The sequence below is a fragment of the Cervus canadensis genome, chromosome 21 (genome assembly GCF_019320065.1).
Source record: "Cervus canadensis isolate Bull #8, Minnesota chromosome 21, ASM1932006v1, whole genome shotgun sequence".
Classification (NCBI taxonomy): Eukaryota; Metazoa; Chordata; class Mammalia; order Artiodactyla; family Cervidae; genus Cervus; species Cervus canadensis.
Window position 1 is genome coordinate 13618046 of NC_057406.1, and position 10549 is coordinate 13628594.

Below are 10549 nucleotides of genomic sequence, written 5' to 3' on the forward strand. Positions count from 1 at the left end.
TTATTAAGTAGGAAACTCCATGCAAGCTGGAGTGGTGTGTAGGCACTGGGTGCCTTTAAAAGAAGAAGAGATAGGAAGAAAATAAGTAGTGGATTGGAACAGGTCGAGTTTGCCTAAGCTCAGACCTGAACTCCTCACAGTGTATCCTTCAGTTCCCATCTCAAGGTGAGACCTGAAACCCCCGAGGTTTGCCGAAGAGCCTGTAAAGCTCCTTATACCTTAGCCGGGTCCAAAGCCTAAACTGTTTCTGTCACTCTCTATCTGATGCCCATAGCCCTGGATCTGTCAGGACCAGCACTGTCTTCATTTCTAGGACAGTCCAAGATGTCAGGGGACACAGACAAAAAGGAGTTATTCAGAGAGGGACCAAGATGGTGAGGAGCTTAGAACTGGTCCAGTATCTATCTCAGGGTAAACTGGAGAAAACCCGCGGTCAACAAGACTCCAAAGGCTGTCATGTGGAACATGCCAGAAACATTCTGTGCAAACCCAAAGGTAGAAACAGATTTATAGAGAAATCAGTCATAATGAAATGTAAGGACACTTTCACCTTCTGTGGTGATGATTGTGGAAATAATAATATGAATAACTCACACTTACTGAACCATCAGGTGGTGTCAATCACCAGGTTTCATGTGCCTGATATCATTTCATAATGATAGCCTTCCTGTGAAGTGGGTATTATTCGTATCACATTGACAGGACAGGAACCAGAGGAGCTAAATAACATACTCAGGGGCCTGAGAATTTGACCCCTGGGGAGGTTGTCTCCTTAGTCTGACGGACAGCAAGTTCTCCTCCATGGAGGCTCTGAAACATAGGTAGGGGACATCTGGTAGGAATTCTGTAAAGGAGACTCATTGGATTGGATGGCCCTACATGTCCTCCCAACCCTTAGGGCATATGGGTTCCTTCAATCATTCAACAAATATGCCTGGAGTGCCAGGCAATGTCCTAGGAACTAAGGAACTCCCTTACCAAAAGGAGGAGGGGTGGGGGAGGTGGAGGTGAACTAGTAAGCAGTTGGCTTTAGATTGACTTATACACACGATGGGTACTGTGCACAAAATAGATAACGAATGAGAATCTGATGTAAAACACAGGGAACGCTACCCGGTGCTCTGTGGCAACCCCTATGGGAAAGAAATTCAAAAAAGAGGGGATATATGTGTACATATAACTGATTCACTTTGCTGTATGACAGAAGCTAACACTACCCTGTAGAGCCACTATGCTCCAATACAATTTAAAAAATAAAAAATGAACCATAATGGTAATAGCTACTCTCTTAAAGAAGTGGGAAAGTGTCATGAGAAAACCTAACAGGGGTAGTCCTCTAGTCTGAGGAGGTGACATTTAAGCTGAAGTCTGAAAGTAAGTAAGACATACTCAAGCACAGAAGCGGGGGAAGGGAAGGGAGGGTTCCAGGCAGTCTACGCAAAAGCCCCAAGGCTCAGAAAAGCCACTGTGGCTGGAGTCGGATAGAGGGAGAGACTGCTGATGAGAAATATTGCTCACGAGTGAGCAGGGGGGACCACAACCTGCAAGCAGTTAGGAGCCGTGTGAGGCTTTATCCTCGGAGCAAGAAGTGGGGTTTCGAAGGGTTTCAAGCAGGAGAGAGAAATGCTGAGCTCCATTTTCAAAGACCACAGTGGTTCCAGCCACGGGACCAGGCGCAGGTCTCCCCCAGCCTGACCCACCAGCGCTGTCCTGTCTGGTCAACACTCTGCCTGAGACCTTCCAAACTGCCTTCAGCAATTCCAGAAGAGTGTGGAGCAGGGCATGCCTCAGGGCTCGAGCGCACCCTTCTCTAATCAGGGACAGCTGTCCTGAGGTCAGATCCAAGTGTCCGCCTCCCACGCTGCCCATGACTGTTGGTTCCTTCCCCACCACCCACAAGGATAGCCAGGCAGAGGCTGGGGAGTCAGCGAGAAGGAGAGTTCACGCTTCCAGAAAAAGTCCCAAGTCAGATCCTTATTCTAAACACCCAGAAGAGCTCAGAATGGATGCATATTTCATGCTGAAGAAGTGAATTATGGTACTGTTGGGCCATGTGGCAGGCAGAACAAAGTATTCTGAATTAGGAGAGCAGGTCCATTCCTGGTTTCTCCTCTGACTTACGACTTCCTGGGTGGCCTTGGGTAAGACTTCTGACCTTTCTCTGCTCCCTCACTCTCAAAAGGAGATAATAGTATTTGTCACGTTTATCTTGCAAGAATATGCTGTAAACCTCGAGCTGGAGAGAAAAGTGCTCTGAAAGTTCAAATCTCGATACAGAAGGGAGGCAGTGGGGGTGTCAGGATGTGTGATGAGACAGCAGAGCTGGTGAAGAGCCAGACTTTGAGCTGCCCATGATGGCATTCAGGACTTCCCATTGGAAGTCAAGCCCGTGTATTCTAGTACTTCTTCATAGAACCTCAATCTCCAGTATCCCCCAAAAGTTCTTTTCCATCACTTGTCTCTCACCTGCTCTTGCTCCCGCAAGTCCCCAGAGTTTCCAGACCTTTGTGAGACACTGCAGAAGTAGCTTCAATCCAGTTAAAAGAGCCTATTTCCTGCTAAACTCAGGTAAGCAACCCCTCAAATACAGCAGGCAGCTACTATATCTAAGCCAGTGTTGCAGGAGAGGACTTCAGTGATACGGTGTGGGACATGATTGAGCTGGACAGTGAGTGCAGTAGAAGTTATCATTGCGATGCGTATTTTCTAGAAATTATTGAAACCTGACTTCTTTGGTTTAAGTAGCACTTCCCATCCTCCTTCACTCCAGGCACATGTCCCTGTTTCCTTTCCTTTAAAGACTCACCATGTCTAAACTAGTTAATTCACGTCTTCATTGTTTTTCCACTAAGAGGAAAGCATTTTCAGTCAGGAGACTTAGGTTTGTCTCAACACTATGTCTCCAATACCTAAACACGTGTTTGGCACAGAGTAGGTGCTCCTTAAGTATTTGATAGAATGAATCTTGTTTTTTCTTTACTGTGTAAATTATTATCTTTGTTTACCAGAATACAAACTCCATCAGAGTAGGGACGTTGGCTCTTATTCTCTGTTATAGCCTCAACACCTAGAACCCCAAGCACTTAGAAAGTACTTGCTGAATGAGTGAATGAATGAATGCTAGTGATAACTATAGCCTGAAGAATGCAGGAAGACTTCCTGGAGGAAAGCAAACTTGAGCTGGTCTGGGGAAGATGAGTAGAGTTTGGATATTATCATCATTTCAATCTTGTTATTCTAGGAGCACTAATATTCACAATAATGAGCTAGCATATATTTGTTAACTAGCTTGAGTACTTGCTATGTGTGAGGCATGATCTTGGGGCACTTTATGACCGTGTTGTATATTCCAGAGGACATATTTGGACTAGTTTGTAAGTCAATCTGAAATCATTTTCTGAGTTTAAAAAAAAAAATCGGTCTTGACACATTCTTGTCGTGGAAGTCAACCATTGTTCCGGGGATGTTCTGAACAGCTGCAGTCCAGAGGAAGCCAGAGGAAGCTCCCTCACCCCCCTCCCCCGCCTGCTGTTGAAGCAGCTGGGGGTTAACAGAGACCACCCCAGACTCTGCAGCTATCCGCAGCTGCTTGAGCCCATGGAAATTCCGCCGCCTGTAGCGTCCAACAGATGAGAACCAAGGGAGGGGACATGGCCACTGGAATGACCTGTGTGTGTCCAGCGGAATGTGGAGGAAGCTTTTTAATCCCTAAAGGGCAACCAGTTAGTGTGGCTCAGAGAAGAAGTTGTAGCAAGGACTTCTCTGAACCGTCCCTACCTCCAGATCCCATCAGAGCTGCCTCACTGAAGGGTGGGGAAGGTCTAATGGCTTAGCTTCAATAAACCCTCAGTTTACATACTTCCTTCAGCCAAATATTTAGCATTGTAGGATGCTGGAGCTAGAAGGAGTCACAAAGGTTATTTAGATCAAGCCCCTCATTTGAGGGGACCCAGAGGGACACCAGGCTTCCAGGTGGTGTTAGTGGTAAAGAATCCTCCTGCCAGTGCAGGAGATGTAAGAGACACAGGTTCGATCCCTGTGTTAGGAAGGGTTAGGAAGATCCCCTGAAGGAGAGCATGGCAACCCATTCCGATATTCTTGCCTGGAGAATTCCATGGAAAGAGGACCCTGGTGGGCTGCAGTCTATGAGGTCACAAAGAGTCAGACACGACCGAAGTGACTTAGCATGCATGCACGCTGAGGGACACCATCTTGCCCAGGCCACAGAGCCAGCTGATGGTAGCTGAGTCAGTCCTCTTAATCCATGACCACTGCTCTTGTGTGAGTTTTGTTCTGAATAGGTCTTTGTAGTATTATTACTAACAGTTCTGCTGTTTTTATTTTTTGCAAGTAGCAGTAATTAGTATGTAATTAACAAATAATGCTATTATTAATAATAGTATCATCATTTGAAAAATTCTATGTCAGATTTTTAGTGCTAAGCTTTTGGTTTTTTTAAGTTTTTTTTTTTTTTTTGATGTGGACCATTCTTTTCAAAGTCTTTATTGAATTTGTTACAATATTGCCTCTGGGTTTTTGGCCAAGAGGCATATGGGATCTCAGCTCCCTGACCAGGGATCGAACCTGCCCCCCTTGCATGGGAAGGCAAAGTCTTAACCACTGGACTACCGGGGAAGTCATGCAAAGGTTTTTATTTAACATTAACACATTTAAGATAATACCTCTTCATTTATTCAGAATGATGGGAAATTTCAGGTTGGCTGAGGGGAAGACCTTGTAGAAATGATGATTTTCCTATAGCTTAAAATGCAAAATTACTTTAAACACAAAACCAAACACAATTCATTTTTTCTTGGGTGGTAGCACCATAGAGTAGAAAATTCTCAGACTTTGGAAATGAAAGATCTATATCTTATTCTAGATTCCACTGCCTTCTAAATGCTTGACCTCAGGCAGTTGGCTTCACCTCTCAATGTCAGGTTCCCATATTTAAACTGGGAATAAGGCAACTGAATCACCAGTTGGAATCAAGATTGCCAGGAGAAACATCAACAACCTCAGATATTCAGATGATATCACTCTAATGGCAGAAAACAAAGAGGAACTAAAGAGCCTCTTGATGAGGGTGAAAGAGGAGGAGTGAAAAAGCTGACTTAAAACTCAGCATTTAAAAACCTAAGATCATGGCATCCAGTCCCATCTCTTCATGGCAAATAGAAGGGGGAAAAGTAAACAGTGGCAGATTTTATTTTCTGGGGGCTCCAAAATCACTGTGGACAGTGACTGCAATCACAAAATTAAAAGACGCTCGCTGCTTGGAAGGAAAGCTATGACAAACCTAAACAGCATATTAAAAAGCAGAGATAACACTTTGTCGACAAAGGTCTGTATAGTCAGAGCTATGGTTTTCCCAGTAGTCATGTATGGATGTGAGAGTTGGACCATAAAAAAGGCTGACTGCTCGACCTCTGGGACTTACCCAGGAGGCAACGCTTCTTTATCAGGTCAACATGGCCGGCCAGCCAGCTCTTTCAGCATCAAGCAGGCGGCTGGAGGGTATCCGAAAATGGTATTATAATGCTGCTGGGTTCAATAAACTGGGCTTAATGCGAGATGACACAATATATGAGAATGACGATGTGAAAGAAGCCATAAGAAGGCTTCCTGAGAACCTTTATAACGACAGAGTGTTTCGCATTAAGAGAGTACTGGACCTCAGTATGAGGCAGCAGATCCTGCCTAAAGAGCAGTGGACAAAATATGAGGAGGATAAATTCTACCTTGAACCGTATCTGAAAGAGGTTATTTGGGAAAGAAAAGAGAGAGAAGAATGGGCAAGGAAATAATTTAGCAGTCTAAATATGTGGATACAGCTGTTCTCAAGTATTTTTATGAAGTTGGTTAAACCTAAAATGTACAATGTAGAACTATTTGGGCTGTAAATGTATTACTTTAAATAATTATTGTTGAAAAAAAACAGAAATCTGAGCACTGAAGAATTGATGCTTTTGAACTGTGGTGTTGGAGAAGACTCTTGAGAGTCCCTTGGACTGCAAGGAGATCAAACTAATCAATCCTAAAGGAAATCAACCTTGAATATTCACTGGAAGGACTGATGCTGAAGCTGAAGTTTCAATATTTAGGCCACCTGACACAAAGAACCGACTCATTAGAAAAGACCCTGATGTTGGGAAAAATCGAGGGCAGGAGGAGAAGAGGGCAACAGGATGTGATGGTTGGATGGCATCACTAGCTCAATGGACATGAGTTTGAGCAAACTCTGGGAGATGGTGAAGGACAGGCAAGCCTGGCGTGTTGCAGTCCATGGGGTGGCAAAGAGTCAGACATGGCTGAGCAACTAAACAACAACAACCACAATAACACAACTGAACCTATATGCTTTGGACCATATTTCCCTGCCATCCTGACCACAACAACTTGGAAAGGAGATGGGCCCCTGCGGTCACCTATCGAAGGCTAGCTGCTTGAAAGTCAGGCTGGACACACCGACTCTAGACTGGGTAGTCACTAACCCATTGGAGCCTCTGGCAGGACATTTGAGTGTGAGATACTGAGAGGACATCGAGAGTGAGGTAGTTCAGGAACTCAGACACAGAGAGCAGGGAAACCATGAGCAAACAGGACCATCATGGCTCAGGAAAGGAGACTGGAAAAAGCAGTCACAAGGCAACTGGGCTCCATCCAGATAGATGGTTAGGAGGTCAGAAGAATTTGCAGAGAGAAGGCAGGAATGGGACCAGCAGCCGGAGAAGCCCCGAGAGGTGGACTTGGAAGAAGATGGGGAAGGAGAGAGACAAAATCGTGAACACCAGCTGGAAGAGTGGGTCAGTGGCTGTGGAAGAGATGTTCCTGTAGGAGGGGCAAGGTCCAGCCTTGCTCTAGGGCCCCTGTGATCCTAGACCCTCTGCCGGCAGCATATTCCTGCACATCCTCCAGCCTCAGCAAATTTCAGCCGCTGCCTTTTCAAAGAGCAACTGATGGAGAAAGAGTAAGACCTGCCCTTCCCCTCTGGAAGAGCTTCGTGTCTCCTTCTCATAAAACTGGAGCTGATAAGGAGCATATGAAAGAGAAGAGCTAAACCCACGGGCTTCGAAACTGAGCAGAGATGGGCTCAATTCCCAGCTTTGCCATTTGCTCGGCATGCAAGCTGGGAAGGATTTCTTGATCTCTCTAAGGCTCTTCATCAGTGTCTGTAAAAAAGGCACAGTGATAGGGCTGGGCTCAGGCGGCTGTGAGGATTATGGGAGATAGAGCGGCTTTCACGATCACAGCCCTCAGACCAGCGGGCATTTCCTCACATCACTGCCGTCCTAGCTCACACTCCTCAGATCCTCTGCACTGCGTGTGTTGGGTGGGTGAGTGCATGAGGTGGGGGGAGTGGGGAGCCGGCAAGCAGAGGAGGGAGAGGGGGGACCAGGAGAATGGGTCAAGAAGGATGCTCCAGTTATCCCGGAAGAGGTGCCCGGAGCCCCACTTGATCAGAGGAGAACCCCACCAGCCCCTCCTGGGGTCCATTGGCATCGGTCCACCCTCTCCCATGAGCAGCATCCTTTCTGTGCTCCAGGGAGGACCTAGAGACAGGGACACTCCAGCTGCAGGGGAGTTCCTAGAAAGTCCAATGGAATCGCTGTCATTCCTCCGCCGTGAGTCATCAGCCCCAACAAAGCCCACTGGTATTTCCGAGTCTGTTCCCAGTGCCCGGAGCTGGGCCCAGCGGCTCGGCAGCTGCGGGGAGTGGAATGCGGCTCCCCCCAGCACTGTGTCCTGGGTTTCGTTTTCGGGAAAGGCTGGTGGCCCCCGGAAGTGGGGAGGCACCCTGAAGGTCATCTCATCCAGGCCCCTGCCTCTGGGCCCAAAGATCTTAAGACCTGGGGTGTCAGGGGAACCCCTCTGACCCATCCAAGGGTGAGGACCAGGGGAACTAGGGTGGGGACAGGAAAATGATGTTCCTTTCTCCGTTGTCTCCTTGATCTTCCATTAGAAGGGCTACAGGAGATGGGGTGGGGGGAAGGATCTCACAGGAAGAGTAGCTTAGCCCCGAGGGTGTGTCTGTCTCCTTCCTCTTCTGTTTTGGTGGCCAGGCCAGGCCACCCCTGCTTCCCTGTCCATGCAGGCCATGCATCAAAAGCCTGTGGCAGCCCTGTGTCCTGGAAGCTCAGGCTGTCCTGGCTCTGTGGACAGTGGCTGCAGTTTTTGGTGACAGTACCTGCGGCCAGGATGGGTACTGGACGGCCAGCCTCTGCTCTCTGAGTCACGCCAGCACCCCTGCGGGAGGTGTTCTCATCCCATCTTTCCCAAGTACAGCAAATTTCAACAACTTCATCAAGATCTGCAGCCAGACTTCCTAGGACCGGGGTGAACCCTTGGGAACCAATTTTCAACCACTGACAGCCGCTTCAGGGGCACCCGGCTCATCAAGCGTCTCCCACCCGAAGTGAAAGAACAACAGCCTCTCAGGCTACAAGCCACAGCCCGCTGTCCCCCAGCCCCGGCAGAAAGGACTCGATGTGTCCCCTCTGGACCGTGAGGCTCATCCAGCATCATTTAAGGCAGGTGAACCCCTCCCAGGGTGCAGCCCCTGGCCGAAGCATGACCCTGTGTGGAGTGCCTGCTCTCCTTTTGAGTTTCCTGGGCAGTAATAGCAGCCTCCCAGGGAGGGAGGCATTGTTGTGGGGGACCCAGGGGTCAGTGCCCCCCCAAACCTGGTGTCCTACCAACACTCTGGTCATCTGCATTTACCAGCTCACAAAGGAAGATTCTTGTGAGCACACAGTTGTCTGTGGTCAGGGGACGATCTCCAACTGCTCCTCGTTCCTGGGCCGGCAGCCAGCTCCCTTGGACGGTCAGAGGTGAAATCTGAAAGCTGGTGAATGAGAGAGCGGAAGTCCGGCCGGGCTGTGCTGAGCCCATTCATGAAAAAGGTCTGGTCTCACTTCCTTATTGCCAGGCGTGGTGTGCGTGTGTGTGCACGCGCTCCATCGCTTTCCACCTCACTTCTTCCCACCCTTTGCTCTTGTCTTTCTTGTTTTGTTTTTTTTTTTTCCGCTCTCTCCACAAAAATCTGAAGTTCATCTTCAGGAAACTGCCAAAGAATGTGTAGCTGGTCTGTGGTTTGCGAAAGAAAGACAGAAAGAAAGAAAGAAGAAGGAAAGGAGGGAAAAAGAAAAAGAGATTCATACAAAGGTATACTCTCTTCCTCCATGTAAACCTCTCTTTCTCTCTCACACACACACATGCACACACACACACACACACACACAGAGCATTCAGCGTCATGTTTGTGAAAAAAAAAAAAAAAAACAACATCCTCCCCAGGTCATGCTACACCCGCCTCGCAGCCCCTCTGGCTTCAGGTGGAGGAAGGTGAGCCCTGCTGGAGGGTCTTCCCATCATAGGTGGTCAAGGCTGACCCCAGGAGAGCTTCTCTGAGGTTTAAGGCAAGGCTTTCCCTTTGGGGAAGAATTCACCTCTGCTCTGCTGGGCCCCCCTCCGTGGGTCTTGTGGTCTCCAGTGGGACATGCCTGTCCTTCATGGCCTGACCTCTGACCTCACTGAAGGCCCCAAGAGGCTGTGAAACCGAGGCATCCTTATCTGTAAAATGGGGATGATGATACTTGTCCCACCTTCCCAGGTGGCGGTAGTGGTAAAAAAGTCTGCCTGCCAATACAGGAGACAAAAGAGATGTGGGTTCAAACCCTGGGTCAGGAAGATCCCCTGGATAGGGGAATGGGAACCCACTCCAGTATTCTTGCCTGAAGAATCGCATGGACAGAGGAGCCTGGCAGGCTACAGTTCATGGAGTCACAAAGAGTCGGACATGACTGAAGTGACTTAGCACACACATAATTGTCCCTCTTCAGAAGGCTGTGGTGATGATGGAGACAACCCACAAGAAGTGCCTCCTTCACACCATGTCCTTGATGTGAACCGCGCCCGTGGTTGCGGACCTGGGACTCACTGCACCTGAATGTGACCCCCCCTGCTCCCCAGCCACACCACGAAGACCCGCAAATGGGGCTGGGCATTTAGAGTCTCAGGAGGTGTGAAGGAGCCTCCTTGGCCTTTAGAGATAGCAAGCAGGAGGACCACCAAGAAAAACTGCATGCCCAGCTCAGCTTGGTCCACTCTCTGATTCACAGGAGCCTCATAGCCCCTCAGGTGAGAAAAAAAAAGATGGGTCTCAGGAGAGGAGAGGAGACCAGAGGCCCCGAGATGATGAGCCAGTGCTGGAGGTTTCAAGCCCAAAGCAGGTTTTGGTTGTTCTCTAGCCGAGAAGAGCTTCCTGGGCGCCCACACTGATTTCACAGTCGCCGGGAGGAGGTGCACCTGCCCTCCAGCTGAGGCCCCCCGTGCTGCAGCAGGTGGTGGGCCCCTCGGTGCTTCCCCGCCTGCGAAGACGCCCCCTGTGCTGCTGCCCCGTGAAAACTCCCTCCCGCTGATCCTGCACATTTATGACACTTCTTCACCCATGAAGTCCTCGGTGGGGGAGTAACATCCCCTGGGCAGGTGTGAGTACTCTCCCCATGTTACAGATGGAAAAACTGATGCCAGGGAGATTCTGCTGGTG

At 48.8% G+C, this 10549-nt stretch overlaps 1 protein-coding gene across 1 annotated transcript; it reads left to right on the forward strand.

The window, feature by feature from the left end:
- The first annotated feature begins 242 nt into the window (after positions 1–242).
- On the forward strand, positions 243–5845 carry LOC122423806 (cytochrome b-c1 complex subunit 7-like). The gene is made up of 3 exons (XM_043441199.1): positions 243–249; positions 4365–4367; positions 5466–5845. The coding sequence occupies exon 3, from the start codon at positions 5472–5474 to the stop codon at positions 5805–5807; it is 336 nt and encodes a 111-aa protein (XP_043297134.1). The 5' UTR covers positions 243–249; positions 4365–4367; positions 5466–5471; the 3' UTR covers positions 5808–5845.
- The last annotated feature ends 4704 nt before the right edge of the window (positions 5846–10549 follow it).